At 38.2% G+C, this 22,042-nt stretch overlaps 1 protein-coding gene across 1 annotated transcript in view; it reads left to right on the plus strand.

Moving 5' to 3' along the window:
* LOC585096 (serine-rich adhesin for platelets) overlaps positions 1–22,042 on the plus strand; it is a 63,907-nt gene that overhangs the window by 36,499 nt on the left and 5,366 nt on the right. The window contains exons 4-10 of the mRNA XM_030982313.1: positions 2,399–2,479; positions 11,162–11,430; positions 13,708–14,693; positions 15,885–16,187; positions 16,794–16,952; positions 17,957–18,086; positions 19,274–19,381. Coding sequence (XP_030838173.1) covers positions 2,399–2,479; positions 11,162–11,430; positions 13,708–14,693; positions 15,885–16,187; positions 16,794–16,952; positions 17,957–18,086; positions 19,274–19,381 — 2,036 coding nt within the window. The remainder of the gene's footprint in view (positions 1–2,398; positions 2,480–11,161; positions 11,431–13,707; positions 14,694–15,884; positions 16,188–16,793; positions 16,953–17,956; positions 18,087–19,273; positions 19,382–22,042) is intronic.

Raw genomic sequence — 22,042 nt, forward strand, 5'->3', positions numbered from 1 at the left:
ATATAAAATTTGAGCCAGCATGAAAAAGGCAAGCTGAACAGACATAATTCTTCATCTGTAGGCTTATGTCATGTACTTCATTATGAGTGTAATTGATCACTGCTACGTGGGTGCTATCTTCCCACTCCAAATTATGTTTCTTTGACAAAGATAAAGAGCCATTAGCACTAACAATTGAGCCAGAATTCCCCATAATTCATTATAATGTGAACTATGAATCATTAGACGATGACATGGAGTTTACTGCCAAAGAAAATGTTTAGACTGATAAATTACACTTAGATATTGACAGGTCATGAATTACGTCTGTGTATTGTGATTGCTTTGTGGCCATGGGTAGATACAGGTATTTATTGTGCAAAATTCAAAGTGGAAGTCCACCCTGATATTAAGTTGGGTTTTAATAGGAGCAGAAAATTAGAAGAACAGGCCAGTGAAAGTTTGAGCAAAATCTGATTGAAAATAAGAATGTTATACATTTTTTAAAGTTGCGATCAATCAAACACAAATTGGCAACGATGTGACGTATCTTGCGAGCTCCCCTCCCATGTCAGGGTAGAATCCTCCTTTAAGGCTGATTCTATCTTTATCTTACAATATTTACCTTCGTAAATAATAATGCCATTATGCATTTTTCAATTTTAAAGTGGCCGCTTCAACATGCATTGCTAGTCAGCTTACAGTGAATATACCAATGGATAAATGAATAATACTAATATTGAAGGGAACTTTTTCCATTGCTCTTCCATGGCCAAAAGTGCATTTTGAAACAAAGCTTCCTTTTTAAGGACTTTCATGTTTGTTACAAAAACACAGTTTATTTCTTTACAGACATTAGTATTGAACCAAATTTGCACTATTCTGTTCTGTCACATACGTTGGCAACACTGATTTAAAGCAAATGCTTTTTGCTAATTTTGTGAATGGTATTCATTTTCTCTGCAAGAAACTTTATCAAAGTGCAGAAATTCTTTGTTAGGATTTAATGATTTCAAAGTATTTGATATTTTGATACTGGACCTCTTTACAAAATTAGAGAAATTTTTCAAGAAATGTTATCGAATTACAGAAATTGATTGTTAGGATTCACTGATTTAAAAGTATTTGATGTTGTGATACTGGACCACTTGCAAAATTAGAGAAAATTTACTCATATGAGAGGTTTTTGTTTTACAGTACCGAAATTAATTTGTATGTTAAATCCATTCTTGGGCCTTGTGTGGGATTTTTTGATAGACATTGCACAACAAACTTTTTTTTTAAATAGACAATGCCGCCTGTGCACAACATCTTTTTGGAGTGACATTAAGTAAAGAGACTGTAAACATTGCGATGGTAGACATTTTCCAATATCCTGTGTGCTTGTGTAATACATTCTCCAAACAGTTGTTCCTCTGTAGTTAATCATGTAATAACTCATCTCTTCAAGTCCTTCATTTCCTGCCCTAAGGAACATGAGATGAATTCCAAGAATCTGAGACATTTAAGCTAAGCACAGCATGCACATGAAATATACAAGTCCGTTGGCTTCCACCCAGTGCGCTTGGAAACTGCCTCCATGCTAGTCTGTACCTTCAGGCTAATTCAGACATACTGCTCTTATAATGATGGTTCTGTAGACTATTCAGGTGACAATTGCTAAATGGTCAATTTCCTGCATTCATTAAAAATTTTACTTGAACTTTGGACCAACACTACCCCTAACACTAACCCTAAACATAAACCTGATATGAAATCCAGTTGCAACCCATACCCTTTGTTTTATTATATGGGAAGATATAAAACTTGGAGCAAATGTTGGATCATCAAATAAGAGAACTCTTTCAAAAATAATAATGATAATGATGGTGGCTACTTGTATAATGCACAGGTCCACCTAATGACTCATGTGTCTGATTTTTTCCACAATTATAATAAGCTCAATTTTAAGACCTGTCATATTGAATATGACATGCAAAGCCTGGTTTACACCCATAACAGTTAGCAAAATGAATTCAGTGAGGTGAGGATGAAATGATGGGTCTGATGTGAAAGACTAATCTTAAATTAGAGGTAACTCGTGTAAACCATGCAGTAATCTAGTAAAGCTATACCATCAATCATAGCCCACTACATTAAACTACTCCTTACATGCACCCAGCCCTATCTCTCTCTCATGTTCACGAGCCTGTCTTTTTTTTTTGGTCCTATTTCACTTTCTCCTTATTTTGTCCATATAATCTTTCCTTTTTCTTTCATGCTTTTTCTTTCTTGCCTTTTCTTTCCTTCCCTTCTTCACTTTCCTCTCTGAAATTGTTCTCGTGGCAGAATATAGGATATCCATTGTCATAAAGAAAACAGCTCATGTTGTCCAATAAATTCAGCTCATACTTAATGTTTATTGTATCCTTTCTTACAGTCACAGATTGGAGGTAGAATTTGAAGACAACATATGCGTGAGGAGAAATCGGCTACAAAGATATGAATCGAGGATAATAACGTAAGTAACCCTTCTTGTATTTATCCACGTGAAGGAAGGAAGGAAAGAAGGAAGAAAAAAGAAAGAAAAAGGGAAGGAAACAAATTATAGAAGGACAGAATAAAGACTAACAGGCAAGAAGGAAAGGGATGAATTTTGACAGAGAAATAGAGAGATGGAAGGGAAAATGGAAAAGAGAAAAAGATGGACAAATACTCATCTCAATTTGGCAGATCTTTCTGCGAGTTAGTCTAGATTATCTTCTTATTAACACCCTTTCTGTCTCAGCTTCCAGGTAGTTATTACAGTGAGTGTTTAACCAGTTTGTTATAAAGTCAACCTCTTTATTTCCAACTTGTTATTCTCCAATGAGTGTCAGGGATCTGGGACAACTGACACTCTCATTTCTAAAGAGATTGGTGAGTTCCGAGGAAGGTGAGAAGTAAAAAGGTGTTAACTTCATGGTAACCAGAGAGAGAAAAGGGATGATACAGAGAGAGAGAGAGAGAGAGAGAGAGAGAGAGAGAGAAACAGAGAGAAGGATGATAGAGGGGTAGGAGAGAGATAGAGAGAGAGAGAGTGAGAGAGAGAGAGAAGGAAAGATAGAGGGGGAGATAAGATATGATAGAGGAGAGAAAGAGAGAGAAGGGAGAAGAGAGAGAGAAAGAGAGAGAAAGAAGGGAAGATAGATAGAGGGGGAGAGAGAGAGAGAGAGAGAGAGAAGGGATGAGAGAGAGAGAGAGAGAGAGATCCTCGTTTAAAAGGCAGAAGGGCATGAATTGCTATCAGTTCACAAAAAAGAGAATATGCTGTAGGCTCTCGGCAGACTATACATTTTTTATTTTGGAAGAGAAGACTAGGTATTGTGAACCGCGGTGTGTAATTGTGCAGTCCCGTATTACCATTTCAATTTAGCTACGCTAAAAGAGGTCTTCTTCAAGAGGCTTGACCTGGTTTGAGAGAGAGAGAGAATCATGTAAAGGAGGTTGGGGAGAGATTAAGGATTTAAGGGTGGGATAGATGTGTGAACCTGCATCACTTTCTCTTGGTCCTCTTTCGTTCATCTCCCCCTCTCTACCTCCTTTGCCTTTTATACATTGGTATCCTAGCTGTTTTCCCTATTCTTTATCCCTCTGTATCTCTCTCTCTCTCTTTCTCCCATATATTTCTTTCTTGTATTTTTCTTTATTCTCAGTCTCTGACCCCCTCCTCCTTGCCCTATCTCTTTCATTCTATATGTTTTCTTGTTGTTTTCTTCCTCTCTTATCTGTATCTTACTTGCTTAAATGTATTCCTACCGAAATGGAAGCTGAGTGGTGGATAAAGATGTTTTTTTGGATTTTACAAGATTAGAAAATGTATTTATGTATACGTCATAAGTACAACTATTATCTGTCCAGAATATCCCATTGCCCCCCCCCCCCCTCCCCCTAACAACAGAAATCCTTACTTTAGTGGGATTTGTTTGAAAGGTTGGTGCTTCCGGGGAACACATGTAAAGTGCACCGTCTGATGCACATTCCATTCAACCATTATGAATCGTATGGATGCCCTATGTGTGTGAAATGCTGTATGCTTTCAGCATGAGATGTGAAACTGTTATGATTTAACATGTAAGTAGAATGAAGGGCGATTGTGTCTTCTTGCTTGATCTACATCCAAGGATGGGATGGGGGAGGGGGACACATGGCAGGTGATATGTGCAACCCTCCCCCAAGTACAAGTTAAAAATATCTGTGGGGGGGGGGGGGGTGGGAGGTACAAAATAGCGTTGTGAAAGGGGAGGGGTTTGTGATGAAATTGCATCCAAAGTGCATAAGAGAGAGAGAGAGAGAGAGAGAGAGAGAGAGATACAGAGACAGATCGAGAGAGCGAGGGAAGAGGGAGATAAGAAAATGGTTGAATAGTGTCTTGTAAAGGAAGTGGTGTTTCTAATGAATTGATGCATATATCTCAAGTTTAAGAGACAGACAGATAGAGCGGAAGAGATAGAGAGAGAGAGTAAAGGAGGAGGGAGATAAAGAAAATGGTTGAATAGAGTCTTGTAAAGGAAGTAGGTTTTTAATGAATTGATGCATATATATATCTCAAGTTTAAGAGACAGACAGATAGAGCGGAAGAGATAGAGAGAGAGTTTGAGAGGATGAGTTTGTGATAAATTGATGGGTATCCAATGTGTGAGTATCATGTCCGGTCTCTTTATTTCCCATGGGACAGCTGTCTATCAGTCTACACAGTAGCTGTTCACACAACACTCAATCAATATCCAAGGTCTATTCACACTTCACTTTATTTCAAATACTTCACTCGTCACCTCAGTCAATCTGAAAAATATCATTTAACAAAAAAAGATTTCTGTAACTTTTTGTATTTATCTCTCTAAAACTTAACCCCATTTTTGATTTTGTGTGGGGTATTTTGGGGCCATTCAGATCATTTTATTTGTAAATACAGCAGATGGTTGTGCACCTAAAAATAAATTTAATTTTAGTTATCCTCTGAATCGAAATACTTTGAACATTCATATTTTGTGAACTTTCAAAATCTTATTTAGGAAATTTGGGCAATAAGAATTCACAATTGCTTGAAGATTTACATAAAACATATTTTATACATGTACAGAGGAGATTTAAATTTAAAGCCTACAGTATATGCACTAGTTTGGCTAGGAGGGATTATACCTCCCTGCATGGTCATTGACAGGTGGTTATCTCATTCATTCCTTCACCCTTCACAAATCAGATTGTTCCTTTACATACACCATAGGAGCTGCAATAGGAGACGTAAAGTATTTTGGCGACAATAGTCAAATTACTGACTAATCGCCAATAAGCCAAAACACAACAACAACAATGTTTGTTTTTTGGACAAACAAAAATAATGGGAATCTGAAAAAAGGCACCGAACATTATCGTTCTCCAAATATCAGGATTATGAATTTCAAGACAAAGGGGACCATGGGGGAACAATGGTCACCGATTAGGCATTGTTTGATATATAGAGGGCGTGAGTAGCTATAAAAGTAGTGCAGTGGGGCTTTAATACATTGGACACAGGAATGTATATCAAGTGTATAGAGAGGTGCATGTCGAGGATACATGTTTCAATAAGGAGACTTACGTTTATATTAGAGGTGAAAAGAAACTTGATCTTAATCCATATAGTGGCTTAATTGGCATACCTGGTAAAGCTCAATGAAGGAGGGGCTCTATTAGTTAGATGACATGGCCTTTACTCAGTTGCAGACACTCCTAGGGCGCGTTCATGCTTGATTTTGACGGCCAGAATCAGGCATCTGTTACGCGTTTAGTTTAAAACACGCTTGCGTTCATGCTCACTTTTGTAGAATCACCGAAAAAAGGCGATCACGATCGCCGATCGTAAACTCACAAAAAGATGCGTTTACAATTTGTAAACGCGTTTAAATGGGGTCAACGCACTGACCTCTAGTGGGTCTACGTAGCATGCGCACACAGGTTTGCGAATCCAGCTGAAGGCCACCCAAGGAGAATTGCCTGGAGAAGTGAGCATGAACAGTTCACCGTGGAACTGCGATTACGATGAGCGTTTACGATGAGCGTTACAAATCGCTCATTCTGCCTTCAAAATCAAGCATGAACGCGCCCCTAGATGGGTATCCAGGAGACAATATGTCGTGGTGCAATTACTGATATATTACTGGCAGGTGTTAGGGGGCATACAGGTGCGCATCAACAATTAGGCACGTTCTCCAGGCTATTAACACATCCTGGGCAATGATCATAAGAAGTGGAATTGATCAGTTTTTCTTCTTTAAATTGGCAATGAAGGTATGCTTTAATACCTACATTCATATGAACATGTATACACTTCTAATAAAAAGTGTTCTATCTGAACAGTAGAAAGATGGACAGAAACAATATCTTAAAGTTAAGAATTGCCAGTTTGTCAGAAATAACCAAGATCTGAACAAGTCATTATGTTGCCAATTTAAAGATTTCAATAGTTATTTTCCTCTCTAAAAATTCATGGTATCTAAAGATGTATTGTAGCATGATAGAAATGGACACGGCTGTACAGAATTTTCTTCTTTTTGTGCAAATTCATCTGGGTTTTTTTTCTCAAGATTTCAACATTCATGAAGATTTACAGTCTGTACATGAGCCGATTAGCAGAATTTCACATCTTTTTCCCCTCTTATTGGTTCCCTAAGTGGGAAAAAGGGTTTGGATTTCTCCTTTTTCTCTCTCTATCTTGAATTCTGCCTTGAGGCAGACATTTGATTTGACGAGGGGTGTAGTCGCAAGCAGGGCCCCCTAAAAGGGGCATCAAAATTCAGTCCTGCTTGTTATCATGAAAGTGAAAGAAGCCCATAGGGTACATGAAGGTTTGTCAGCGAAGACATCTCTCTCTCTCTCTTTCTCTCTCTCTCTCTCTCTCTCTCCCTCTCTCTCTCCCTCTCTCTCTATCTCTCTCCCTCTCTCTCCCTCTCTATCTCTCTCCCTCCCTCTCTCGCTCTCCCTCCCTCTCTCTCTCCCTCTCTCTCTCTCTCTCTCTCCCTCTCTCTCCACCTCACCTTTAGTAAGGCAGGTAGAGTGAATCACCGCTCCTTACCTTTCAGGATCCTCACCCCTCTTCGCAGGTGATTTGCATCCGATGCGTCGACTACCGCGCCACTCAATGAGGTGCATTCTGGGCATGCAGGTTGCCTGCAAAAGACTCTTATATGTCCAACGCCAGTGTTTGTACATCCTGGGGGGGGGGGGGTGGTGGTTACTGGCATTTTCAAAGGAATTGTGTTGTAATGAAGTGTTGATATTAAGTTTCCTACTTATGTAGATTTGCATTAGCCCAAAAATGTGGAGTGAATGCGAGGAAAGTTCTTGTAACTTACACAAGTTGTACCTCCCTGGGCACGTATAAATTCAAATGTAGCTCTAGCACAACACAAATTTTCCCCCATTTCCATGTAATAATTGTGATCCTTATTATACATACTTATAAAGATAAAGACCAGTTCTGGTCATGCGATTGCATTGTGAAAGAAACGTTGTGGAATCGATCAGAAAAGGTTGATCATCTAGCATATAAGTATTGGTGTGTACTGCAAGATTCTGGAATACAGAAAGATGTATATGGGACTACGCACACGTGCACGACACGTGCGTTTATCTATCACACACCAATAGATAAACTAATTTACCAAATATATCAATTAGTAGGCGGTTTCCCGGCAAAATTTGTATCATCATGTATTACTCAAAACATATTCTTTCACATGATTGGGAATAAGAGCTTCCATTTCATTTTTTGAAATTGGGGCATTTCCAATACTGGTCTTTACCTTTAAGAAAAATATTCTGCCTCTAGTACATAATAGTTATATTACATTATGTGCTTTAGCATAATAATGTTTTGAAAAGGGGGAGGGGCATCCCCAAATTCCTCTTCACAAGTAGCAATGATTTTATATTTGACCTTCATAATAGGCACTGATAAATGCAATAATGTAGTTTTCACAGGAGAGTGTACCGGTATGTGCTATTCTCTCTTAATATAGTCTTTATTCATAATGAAGACACATACCGTACTCAATCTCCTGCTCTTGAGTTTATTGATTTTGTAGATTTCCAAATTACCCTTATATCGGGCACATGTGAATTACAAGTACATGTAGCTCTGGCAGAACTAGATGTATGATGTTTTCTCAGAATCAATCGCATACAATCAGATATTGGTATAACACATTTTCCTTGGACTTCAAATTTCTTCCAAGGGCTGAATACTCCACAGGAAAATTTATACTGAAGAAAAATACTCCACATCGTATGGACGTGGGTACGATAGGATACCTTCTCCACCATTTTGGGGTAATATTGCAGCCCTTATGCATGCTAAAGCATCAAAAGGTGCATTTATACTGTCAAATACCTCATTTAAACGAATTGCGATGTTTTAATAATAATAATAATAGCTCGTTCTTATATAGCGCTTTTCAGGACGGAAGGCCCTCTCAAAGCGCTTTACAGATAAGTATATTATTACCCCGGTCATTGGATTCAGGCTTACCAGCACACAATGTATGCACATTCTCTACTCCCTGGGGAGCATTCCAGCCAGGCATCATTTTTACAAGCGCTCACTTGCTAATCTAACCACATTAGCTTTCGCATCCTACAGGGTACCCATGTAACACCTGGGTGGAGAGTGGCAAATGTAGATCAATGTCTTGCCAAAGGACATTAGTGCCGCGGCGGGACTTGACCCGCGGACCTTGTGATCCAGAGTCCGGTGACATATCCACTCGACCACACTTGTGCTGAAACATCACCGACTGAAAAGCTCAGTGATATTTTGGCGTGTTTTGGTTGGTAATGCGGATGTGCGGTCTTCCCGATGTGGTTTCTAAAGCGAGATTTTACAGTTTAGTTGCACTCTTTCATAGTGGTTTAGCATAAACCATTTGTTTACTTTATCCAATTAAGGCCTCAAGGACGAAAGCTATAGCCCCACTTCTAAAGTCAAATATCATGATGTTACAGCTGCGAGCGTTTATACTCGCCAAACAGGCCAAAACATGGAAAAAAATCACACCACCTCGGTTTGGAATGTTTCGGGCTTGGCATTTTTGCCGGTAAAGCGTAGTTGCCTTGGTAACATCACTGAAACATCGCGGTCAGGCTCCGGTTTGACATTTTGGGGCGCGTTTGGATGCAAGTGTAAATGGCCCTATAGTCTCCATCTAACACATTCCTAGCCGGCATATCTAGCTCCCCCAATGTGGACCCCACATCTCCTTCAGGTGCGTCATGCAAGCAGAATAATGAATAGAGTCCCTGGAGACTTGCGGTAGGAATCCAGGAGCTTCCACTCAAGTAACCACTCCGTCTAGGAGAACTTCTCAGAATAAAGCCGTTCATTCCTTTCCAAATCAGGCATTTGTTCCTCTATATGGAGCTTCAATGTTTGCCTTGTTCAAACAATAATAAATTGAGTAAACCCTGTGGAACATGATGGTCCCCCTGAAGCTCAGGTTTGTGAAATTTAGGGAAAACCCGAATTTTACATCAACTAGCTTTGTGCAAAAGAAAACCGGTTGTAAACAAATTGGAAAAGTGATTGAAATGTTATTTTCTTAAAGCTTCTCATTTTATTGATAAAGGGCAGAATGTTGAATTGTGGTTATGAATCTACATGTAAGTGTTCTATTGTAGAACATTGCAGTGAGAACCAGGGTGCTTCAAGTTAAAGAACCCCTCTGCCTAGAACTCCTCGGCTTTACAGTATTGGCCGATCATTTCCTATCTTCTGAAGCTGCAAGATTTGCCTTGTTCAAACCAAAATAATGCAAGTCGTAAATAAATCTGTACATAAACCCAAATTTGACATCCAGCAGCCTTGTGCAAAAGCAAATCAGTAGTAAGATAATTGGAAAAATGATTGAAATTGTATTATAAAGCAGAAATTGTGATTAGCCTTGTTTGAGCCCCACATTCAAGTGCTCAAAATTTTTCTAATTTTAAAGTCTTACATGTCTAGATGCTGTTTCAACAGCAGTGTATGTTTTATCAAGCTAGGGGCTTTAAAAAAATATGAATTCTTGACCAACCGAGGGACTGGATTTCTGAATTATTGGCATTTATCAATAAGGCCTCTGGTTGGAAGCATCATCAAGGGACATTTAGTAATGAAGGTGGGCAGGATAATAATGCATTCGCTTAATTTATGAGCCATCAGAGATCCTTAGATGCATAGATCTTGAAAGAAAGTACTAACAATCCGACATTAATGGCTTGTGACCGGCTGTGCTCTTCTGGGAAACTCAATCTGATGACTTCCTCAAGAGTGGAAAGTAGACGTTAAAGAGGTTTTTGTTAACCTATTACCTGCTGGAACGGGCTGGTTTCTGTATTATGCTTATGGGATATAAAGGAATCTGGTAATTAACTGGTTAAACTAAAAAGGCAGTTGGATTTTTTTAGATATGAGTGAAGGGCAATATAAATCTGGAAAAGTAGAAAAGAGCTCTTTGAAATAAATACCAGCATACATTTTTTTCAAGATCAGGGTTAATGAGATTTCACTTTTCTACATACTGTCAATCCAGTCATTAGGTCTTATTTCAAACAAATTTGATTTTTTTTGTAATTTTTTTTTTATTGCTTAAGCTGAGTAATAAATTGGAAGAAAGAAGAAGAAGAATAGAACATGCAGTCCCAAGTGTGTATATTCATGATTAATTGTATTGAAAGATATTTAGCATCAACACAAACACCTACTATGTATCTAAGTACATTTATATGTGTTGATGCTACATGTAAATGCATTCCAAATGAAAATCACAATGTCTCCTACAGGATGATGATTGACATATTTACCCTTATAGTTGCGATTTTGCGGATGGAAATATTGACTTGAGTGAATCCATCAATGCTATTCTGCATCTGAAATAAATGTTTACTGAGAGCTGCATGGGTTTATGTAAAAGCCCAATGTATGTGAATCAATTTCAGCAGTCAACTTGATCATGAACTCTTTAAAATGATTGGCTGAGAGCAAATTTGTTGTAGAAATTTAGCATTTGTTATAGATATAAAGTTTTATGAAACAGGCCCCAGATGAATTTGAATTGTAATTCACATTTATTTTTCTTTCTCCTAAACCATCAATAGACCACACTTATGATTCCTATTATAATGAAATATTGTCTTTTTTGGGTTCCAGAATCCAACGTGCATGGAGGAACTATAAACGGAGGAAAGAACACATCACAAGGAAGGACACATTACAAGAATCACTCTCTGAAAGTGATGAAGACGATGATGTAGACGACAATGATGATGACGATAATGATTTATCAAACGACGTCAACGGTAACCATCAACTACCCAGTGAGAGTGATATAAATTCTTCACAAACAGACCTACAGAGGGAGACAAACCGAAGCGTGGAGGGAGAGAAAGATATTCAGCGTCAGGATTCAACCTCTTCAGGTATGGTGTGTGCATGTAAAGAGATAAGTTCCATCTAAAATCTGAATGGGTGTATCCAGACAATATTTTCCTTCAAAGCTTTGGAAAAAGCTGCAATTACAATTTGTTATCCGAATTTTAATACTATAGCAAATCCAAACGAGCTCAGTTTTAAAACTGAAATATAATTTTCCTCTGTTCTTTTATATTTGTTGTGGGTGACCCGTGCAAATTACGAATTTACATCTTAATGTATTTATACAATGAAAAATTAACAGAACGATTTAAACAAAAACAGGATAGGAATGAGTTGGATCATGATTATGATTCTGGTTGAATTTTTGTTATAACCAGACCTAGGATTGCCAAAGTAATGCACATGTTCAGATTCTTACAACTGTTCTACTGGGGGTTCATTCTTAGTATGTTCAAAATGTGTAAAAACTGCTGAGAACAAAACTATTATTAGATTTTGTACTTCTTATGCACTTTGAATGGTATGACGGCTGCATCGGCCTGTGGCCAAAATAAAACACATACGTGTGTGGTTTAATTCTTCATCAAAAGTTGTTACATGCAGCTCCTTGTTTGTATTTCTGCCTCCTGAAACAACCTTCGTCTCCGAACAGTCTAGCTATTTCATTCTACCAAACCATATCCAACAGTATCAAATATTGCTGACATCTTGATCGGCTCAAGATGATGATAAAGGAATAAATTCAATAACATTTCTGCATCGATTTCCCCGGAAGTCACCCCTCGGTTCGTCAATAGATCGCCTCGGGGCATGGGACAGAAAAAACAGAGCAGATTTATCCGAGCTACGCTGCCCCTGGTCGGATGACAGTAATGATCACAAACTTGAAATTGAAATTGATTTTTGTCCGGATTAATCAACTTTTGTGAGAAGTAGATCCAATTAATTTGAGGACAGTATGAGTGATTTCTCTCCTATGATGATATATGACAGGGATTGCATGGTCACGTTGTGTGTATCATACAACCTCAATGATAGATTAATTTATTTGTTTTACTTTTCATGGTTATGAATGATCATAATGAATTGTTCAAGCACAGAAATGATAAAGGCAAAGGCAAAGGCAGGTGGGGTATTTGGATTTTTTGTGATTTTTGTTATTTTTTTTTAATGATCATGTTTCAAATTACCATTTACATACCGTTAGCAACTGAAATATTCCTACCCTTACAAACATTTTTTTTTTTTTTTAAATTAAGTATGTGAAAAATGGATTTTTCCCGATTTATGTTCCTTGAGAATGTGACATATATTAAGGCTTTCATCTATATTAAAGTATTCAGCAAAAGTCCTAAGGCCATTAACAAAAATATACATGTTTAGCGTCCCTGCCCGCTTCCTTTTGGGGGGGCCGCCTCCTTTTTATGTTTTAAAAAAAAAAAATGTAATAATTTTTTTTAATATTTTTTTTTCTTCAATGAATTAAAACACAAAAAACGTACTTCTAACATGATCTATTTCTGATTTTTAATCATTTTTTTTAAATACCGGCGGCCCTCTTGAAAAAAAGCGTGAATGACAGGAAAAATGTACAGAGCAGCCATTTTGAAGGGAAAAAAAAGGGCCTCCTCCTTCCTATTTTTCAAAGAGGCAGGATGCTAAACATTTTTTTTTAATAATTTGGCCTAATTCAACCAGTTCACCTTTCATTCTTGAGTTTATTACAAAAAACACAACAACATTACGAGGGGTATGAATAATTTAGCAGTTAACTGTATATAAAAATTTGTGTGGCCTTTTGTTTGTGTCTGTCTCTTTATTAATATTTAAATGACTCCTTAATAACTATTAGAGACAATTAATTTAGTTAATTCAAATGTTCTAATGGAACAGTTATCGTGGGTGTGCATAACAAGTGCAAGTGAATGTATGATTCATTTCTATGAAACAGGCAAGGACTATAGACTTTAAAACTGTGTTCATAGTCTATGCCTAAAATTATCTTGTAAATATATTATTGCAATAATTAGAGAAATATATATTTTCCCCTTCAAGTCTATCCTCTTTATTATATAATTTTCTGTTCTGGATAGTATATCCCAATTATTGATATCTGTTTCAATATTGACATAGAAGTACATGAGATATATACACATGTGTACATTCCTTTCCATCTTTGTGTGTTCTATAGTATTCTATTCAGTGAATATCTTGACATAATTGTTGTTTATCTGGTCCAAATGAAAGTAGAACACCCAAACAGATCAATCAACAACCACAGAACATTGAGGTCACTCTTTATATTGTTGATTTGTCCGCAGGTGGTGAGAGCCAGTCAGAACCTGTTGCCATGACAGCAGTGGGAGGATCCAAGAAGGGGATCGCTATGCTGCACGACCTGGGGAGCAGCGTTGAGCTGGACGACAAAGCCTGCTATGAAACCTCTCCAGAAACACCAAGCCGAAGACGCCAGGGTATAAACCGCTTGAGTCTGGCGGAGGAGTTGGCAGCCATGGAAGAAAGAATCATGGAAGACTCGCTTGATTTTGACTCGCAGAACGAGGAGAGCGATTATTATGCAAGCTCAAGTTGTGTGACCTCACCCGAAGGGGAGGGCGGGAACGAACACATCGGCAAGAGACCCGTGGTGTCGTTGTCCAGGAATATAGGTGGGAAAGAAACTCCCAGCCCTAGTGAAATGAGGACTACAGAGGGCTCCCCTCACATTGAGTCGTTTGATCAGAATAAAAACACAAATGATTTCAACGCTAACGCTTCTTCCTGCCTGATGGAGGAGTCTGAACTCACCGAGGCTCTGGCCAAACTTAAGACCAAGCTAGGCACGGCTTACATGGACAACCAGACTCCCTCCAGTACTCTACACCAGGTTGATGGCAATGAAAGGAGCATTAATAGAGTAGGGGAAACAACCCCCAATGAAACTAATCGAGTGACACATTCAACGACTTCCTCCATACTGTGCAGCGCCACGACGCTGACTCATAGTCAGTGCGACCCTGTGCACAGTGCACCAGCAACAACAAGCGCAACAACCACAACAACATGCAATCGGGGCACAAACACGCAGACTACGGTCACGAACACCACCACCACCGCACGTTGTACAAACTCTGACCCCTCGGTCGGGAAGAGGTCGATTAGGGAGGGTGGGGCGCCCCCTAGAGGTGGGGTATGTAAGAGTTCAGCTGGTCTTGATACATCCTTGCCTGTGTTGGATTGGGACTCGTTGGAGAAACACCTTGCAAAAATGGAAAAGGAAGAAGAGCAACAACAAAGTGCTAAACAGGTCTGTATTACCTTTTCCTGGGCTCAATTTTACTACAATTATAATTTTTCACTTCAAAGGATTTTCTATCTACGGTATATAAATACTGTAATTCTCAGACTGGGAATCCACTTTCACTCTAGAATGGTTTTCAGTCTGTTTATTTTTGTATTAACTCACAGTTCTGGTCATAGTGGTAAAATACGTACACATGTGATCTGGAATTTGAACGAAAGTAAGAAAGGAGAACTGTAGATATTTAAAGCTACGCAGATTGTTGGGATCAATCGATGGAGGAACAGAAATAAAGGAAGATTACAGTGTGCCAATTAATGTGCAAATTCAGGATATATTGAAAAATGATGTGCACAATTCGTCAGTCTTTGCTTCAGATGATTTGGAATGTCTTTAACATGTAATTATGATGTTTGGATCCGTGTTACCGAGGTAATTAGATAAAATAGTCAACAAATTGGAACGCTTATTAAGCCCTGCTATAATGGCATTCAGAAGAATGTGTACCCCTTTTTATGATTCAATATTATTAAAGCGAGAAAAAGCCATAGAATTGTAGAGTTGGCAGATTTCAACCTATTGAATGAATGTTCAACCTCAAAGACACTCTGGATTAAAGCCAATGCATGTGAAGGTGTGTTGAGTGAAGAGGCAATGATATCTAATAGGTTAAGGGTGCAGCTACAATTCTAAAACATGCTATTCAGAAGTTTCTATGGCAACTAGAAGTGACAAAGAAACGACAAAATAGTTTGGAGTGTAGGAAGGAAGTTGTATTAGGTCAATTGCATGCCTGTGTTATTCCTGTCTGTCTGCTGCAAAGTCAAGTGTAAGCTGTATAAAGAGTCCTGCCTATATTACTAAAGTTAAAACTTCATCGAGTGTGCATTCTGTAAAAGAGTTTGTGATGATTCTTAGCTTCTGTTGTTCATAGCTAATAAGACAATGGTAAGTGTAGAAACAGCAGGATTATAACCAAATTGAGCAACTTGGAATATGACAGTGATGTAGTATTCCATATTCATTGTGCATGTAAAAGAACATGAGAACTTTGGTAGAAGGAGTATGGATCTAACTAAGTTTAGGAAACTGTTGAATGACATCGACTTCATGCTTTTGATCAAAATGTCTAAAGTGTTAAAGAGTCTATTATATGTCTATGAATGACATTGATGATTCGTCTTTCCTCACAATCAGTCACAGAAGAATTCGCGGCAGGAGATACTCCGCAAGCTAGCCATGGGCGCCGACGAGGAGGCAGAGGGCGACATTTACGGCAAGGGACGGGACAAGCTCTCGGCTCGCCTCCAGGGCGGCATGAACCTCCAGATCTGCTTCGTCAACGAGAATCTTGACTCGGATGATGATGAAGGGTCAAAGGTTGTTGCCTTGCCATCTTCAAGCACTATTCCTGGACCTATTGTAGGCAATAGAGACAGTCGGTACCTGTTTAGCAGAGAGTGTAGCGCAAGTAGTACCAGCAGTTCAGCTTCTCCAAAGGTACGTTTATCCTCTATGTATTATCCATTGAAAGTCAGAAGCTAGGGCCTTAATTCATATCATTTGACACAGAGTTAATAACCTTCTGTCTTTCAACAAGTGATATGACTTCAATATTGATAACAGTTTGCTTAGGTATCAATAATTAGTTATTGGGCACAGGAGTTGTTCAAACTTTTGATCATTTCAAAAAAATAATTAAATGATTGTTCTGTTCTTATGCAGGCATGCTATCAAGCATTCAAGGTGGGCTATCCCTCCCAACTCAACAGGACAGGATTTAGTATTGCAGAAAATTGAAGTTGTTAAAGCAGACAATATAAGATTGTTTTATTTGCAGAGCTTTGTCGAGGTTGGCTTTGTTAGAACATATATGCCTCAAACAAGTCTCTCTCTGTTCTAGGTTATTGTGAGGGTTAGGTTACGTGTTTGATCCAGAGTTGAACTTGGGAATTCAGGTATTGTAAGAAACTGATACTGTACATGAAGCAAAGCAATAGTCGCCAGAGAATGTTTAATAGAATCTGTAAATATAACTCTTCCATATTCAACTCCCAGTTCTTTTTGTTTCACACTGCCATTTCCGTCTTTTCTTTCTCTTTGCAGGCTCCATCAGTAACATTTGAAGACATTGAAGACTTTGAATCAAAGAAAGCACACCTGCAGGAAGAGGCCAGGATTGCCTGGTCCAAGGCGGAACCACTGGCTAAACTACAGATGGAACTGGAGAGGCAACAGAGAAAGTCCTCGCCATCATCGGCCCTGGTAAGAATAGTTATAGGACAAATATCCCTCTAGATTACCCCCTTCCCCCCTTTATCGATCCCCCCTTCACTGATACAATTACCCACTGGGTACATATCTGAAGCATATGGGAGTTGGAGAGGCAACAGAGAAAGACCTCACTGACATCAGGGGGGCGTTTCACAGAGCCTTTTTTCAATGACAAATGACAAAAATCAGTGACAAATCTGCCGATGACCAATCAGAAGCAAGCATTTCAGTAGCTTATAACAAAAACTGTCATTTGTCACTGATGACAAGTTTTGTGAAATGCCCCCCAGAACACTGCACATGGAGCAGGAGTAGAGCTAGGTGTCATTGTCTAGTGGATAAGTCATGGGGCTGTGGATCACAAGGTACAGGTTTAGAATCTGTGTCAGAGAATAATTATCGTTTGTCAAGGCCTAAATCTGCATATGCCACTCTCAGCCCATGTTTGATAAGTGGGTTCCTGGTAGGAAGTACCTCCTTGAATGCTTGAGTGCCTGATCAGAGCAGCTACATGTAGGCTAGAGCCAGGGTGGTAGGCCAAAGCTCTTTTGAAGCACATAAAGATATACACTGTTAGATATGTGATTTTTCTCCATTAGTGGTATTTATGCTGTAAAGGAAAAATTAATTTGTAGTTGGTTTCTAACAGGTGTCTGGGGTATAAGTTGGCATTGGTTTGCCCTGAATAGCAGTGTGAAAATACATGTATTAGGCCTACATAAAAATATGTTGTATTGCCCTTTGCGACCCCAAAATCTTGAAATTTTTGGTCGACTTTATAAAAAAGTTTTTTTTTTTAACATTTTTTTAGAAAAAAATGTTTTTAAGCATTCAAACTGAGAAATATCAGCCCAAAGAGGGGGGTAAAAAAAAAAAAAAAAAAAGTAAGAAAAGACCGACCCATGTTTTGGCACCTAAAGGGCAATGCAACATCTTTTTTTTTAGGCCTTATTCCTTGACGCCGGATCAACCGTCTATCTTTCTCTTTGTCACAGTGTCATTTATCAGGTTTAGGTGATCTACCCATCAGTTTGCTTGGGAAACGATTCCAATATAAAACCTTGAGCAGAATGAATGTCAGCAAACTACAAATCATCCTCAATGATCTCCACTCACAAATTGAAAGTAAGTTGTCTGCTGTATTTGTCTAGAAGATCAATTTTGTTGATGTGAGTTGGCACTATTTTGATGAATGATATCATGAAAATGCACCTGTTTTGTAAAAAGTGCTTTACAAGAAATATGATGTTTAAAGGTAAAGACCAGTTTTGGAAACGCCCCCCTCTCAAAAAAAGAAATGGAGGCTCTTATTACCAATCATGTGAAAGAATATGTTTTGACTAATACGTGATGATACAAACTGATTTTGCTGAGAAACCGCCTAATAATTGATACATTCGGTAAATTATTATATCTATTTGGACCTGATAGATATAGCGCATGTGTCACGCACGTGTCGTGTAGTCCCATATACATCTTTCTGTGTACAGTGCTTGTAACTTTACTATAAGACTGAGCCAAATTTCTAATCATTTTGATGATTCCAGAACCTTGCAGTACACACCAATACTTATATGCTAGATGATCAACCTTTTCTGATCGATTCCACAACATTTCTTTCACAATGCAATCGCATGACCAGAACTGGTCTTTATCTTTAAAAGAAATCTGATGTTTGAGGATGTCTGAGGATTACCTCACTGCTAGGAAATCATGTATAGACATGTGATTAAGTAACCAGGGGACATACCACTTTGAGTCCTTAACAAGGATTAATGCCTTACCAAAGGGCACGAGCGCATGGACTTGGTTTCAAACCCAGGACTTTCCGGTTACAAGACCACTGCTCTACCACTGAACCATCGCACCTTTTCATATAGTGTACTAAATGTGTATAATAAGTGGCTATGGCTCACTGGATAATAAAAGAAGATGCTTTTGTAAACCAGATTGAAGAAGAAGATGAATCAAATCTCTTGATGCCTTTATATGGGCAAGGCATTTTGTGCTCAGTTACATATTGTACCTTTTCTTGGTGTAGGACTTATTAGGTCCTCTAGAGCTTACTTGAAACAGAGCTGACATTGATTTCCAGCATTTTGTACCAACATTTTGAAATATACTAAAGTGTTTGTAAAAAACACTGACTACATCATACTGAAATGTACTAATCAAAGTTTGTAGCTTTGTTTTTTTACAAATGTATTAGATTTCTTGATGGATGATAGTCATCAGTAAATCTTCACTTACAACTTTAAAAGTGAGTTTAAAGAGGCAAGCCATAAGTTGTCTTTTTCATCTTTGCTCTGCAGGGCTGAATGAGGATCTGGTGCAGTGTCTGCTGGCACGGGACTCCCATAAGAGGGAACAGGAGTCGAGACTCATCGACATAGAGGATCTGAACAGGTGGATTAGAATGAGTGAGTCAGGGGTTCAAACCAGGATGCATCGATGTTAAAACCATTGTCTACAGGAACTGGATGGTCCCTGCATTAAGCCTATGGGAATGACATAGTAGTCTAGGAGTAATTGGGCCATTGTTTAAGGTCATGGGGGGGGGGAGGTGTCCTTGATTGCTATGTCATTGATATCAATCCAGATAAAAAGTTGGGGTGGGGATTAACCCTTACTTTACTAAATTTGTAGTGTTATTTTTATTTTTTTTTTGGGGGGGGGGGGGGTAGTGTGATCAGGCAAAAGACATTACATTTGCCATGCATTACACGTTTTCTTTGGGAGCGCTAGGGGAGGGAGTATAAGTTTGAGTACCAGTAGCTTAATTACATCACAGTTGTTCAATTTCTGGAGCAAATAGTCTGATTAAGGATTTAGTGGGTGGGTAGTTTCTTTACTATACCTCTCAAAATCGGTCTGCTTAGAATAATCTAAAGTGCATACACTACATATTGGATACCGGTAAACTAACCCTCACCAAAAAAGAGAGCAGATTTGGGGATTATTATCAGAGACAGCACTAACTCGGAATGAACATCATCTCTAACTGATATTGGAATGCATCTAATCTGTGCATGGTCATCTCATCTCTGCATAGTTAAAGATTGAATTGCATTGCAAGCCTACGGGACACCTGTGATACGACTGCGATCTGGGCCCTGTTTCGTAAAAATTGTTATCAATAACAAGTAATATGATATTGGTTATAAACTACTGAAATCCTTGCATTTGATTGGCTGTTTTAATAGCAGAACTTTCATAGATCTGTGGCAATTGTTACGAAACAGGGCCATGAGAGATACATTAAATCAGATCGCATTTGGATCATATGGTGTACAGTATACATATTAAGTTAACAATTAAATTATTCATACCCCTTGTAAATTTTTTTTTTTTTTTTTTTTTTTTTTTTTTTTCGTAACTCAAGAATGAAAGGAGCTAGACTGGTCGAATAAGGGCCTCTAGCTGTTGAATACTTTTAGATGTAAGCTTCAATAATTCACATTCTCAAGAAACATCAATCAGGACAAATAAAGTTTTCACATTCTTAACAAATTACAAAACTTGATAAGGGTATGAATAATTTAGTTGTTAACTGTATGATTTGATCACTGTGTGATTCAGTGTGATATATGTATAATATGTGTGTTGAACGAGTTCCATTGTCTGTACAGTCCCTTTGTTTATGACTGTATGCATGTATTAAGACATTCATGAACCTCCTTCTATTTTATCATGCTTGTGTACTAACAACCATTTTATAATGTCACAATGCACGTTTGTAAATTGTGTGTTTGCACAAGCATGCTGTATGTTACATATACTTGCATGATTTATTAATTTGCTTGCATTTCATTTTTTGGAGTCAACTAATATTTTGTGTTTCTTTCGAATTCTCCCCTGCCTCCAAGTCATCATGGTGGGTTAAACAATCTAAATATATTTTGGGCTGAAATGCTGGATCTTCCACTCTTACTATTTTCTGGACATATCGGTTATTCTGATGCATCACATATTCTGTTTTCTCAAATTCTCTGGAATATTTGGATCTGGGTACATGGTGTATGCAAAGTTCTCTAATTCTGTTATCATTATGGATAAATTTCAATCCTATTTGGTAGGATTTGATTTGAAGATTTAGATTTGGAGCAAGAAGGGCATTAATTTGTATTTCATGAGACAGAGTGAATACCCTTCTGGCTCTCAACAGACCGTCAGCATGAGGCAGGTTTCAGAAGGAGTGGGGCATAAAGCTTTTTGATACACTGGTTCACTAATCCTAGATTGTTAGTATTTTTGTGCAATTTTCCAAAAAATGGACCTACTGAAAATTCTTCTTTACTTCTTATTTGGAACTCTCTATATCATGTTTTACATGCACTATTCATAGATGTACATGGATTTCTCCCCATGTATCACCCCCCCCCCCCCCCCCCCCCCTCTCTCTCTCTCTCTCTCTCTCTCTCTCTCTCTCTCTATTTATAAGTCCCGCTAGACATCTGCAAGATGCATGCTACTAAATTAACAATCTTCATGATCAAAAGATTATACTTCATAGCATGGAATAATCATGGCATCCATAACAAGGATAACTAACATAAAATGGGAGCAAATTCTTAAAAAATGAAAAAGTCTTTTTACTCTACATATGAGTAATAGTTTCATTCTTAAGTACCGGTAGATATTTAGGATACAGCATCGCAGTAGTGCCAATGTTTCCCTTTTTTGCCTTTATTTCTTGCCATTTGTGCGAAAAGAAAATTGATTTAAAGTGGTTCCTTCGATGCACCCTAGTTGTAAACCCTGCTCATTGTGATGACCCGAGTCAGGTCAAAGTTCACTCAAGGTCATTCTTACTGTTTGCTGTTAATAGCACTTAATTATTTTGGAAACAAAATTATCAAAAAGTCAGTTTTGTTGGTATGAGATGGGCAAGCTCAGAATTCAATGTATATCGCCCGCTTGATTACGGCAGTGCTAAGCAATCTTTGATATTCATTGTGGATGTGCAGAAATGACCTTTAACATTTGACCTGACCTGGGGCATTTTACTCTCTATAAATGATTGTCACTTTCATCCTATTTCATGTTGTTTTCTGTCATAAATGTTTCTCTCTTTTCGCAGA

Source organism: Strongylocentrotus purpuratus, unplaced genomic scaffold, assembly GCF_000002235.5.
Source record: "Strongylocentrotus purpuratus isolate Spur 01 unplaced genomic scaffold, Spur_5.0 spur5_scaffold_12, whole genome shotgun sequence".
NCBI classification, from domain to species: domain Eukaryota; kingdom Metazoa; phylum Echinodermata; class Echinoidea; order Camarodonta; family Strongylocentrotidae; genus Strongylocentrotus; species Strongylocentrotus purpuratus.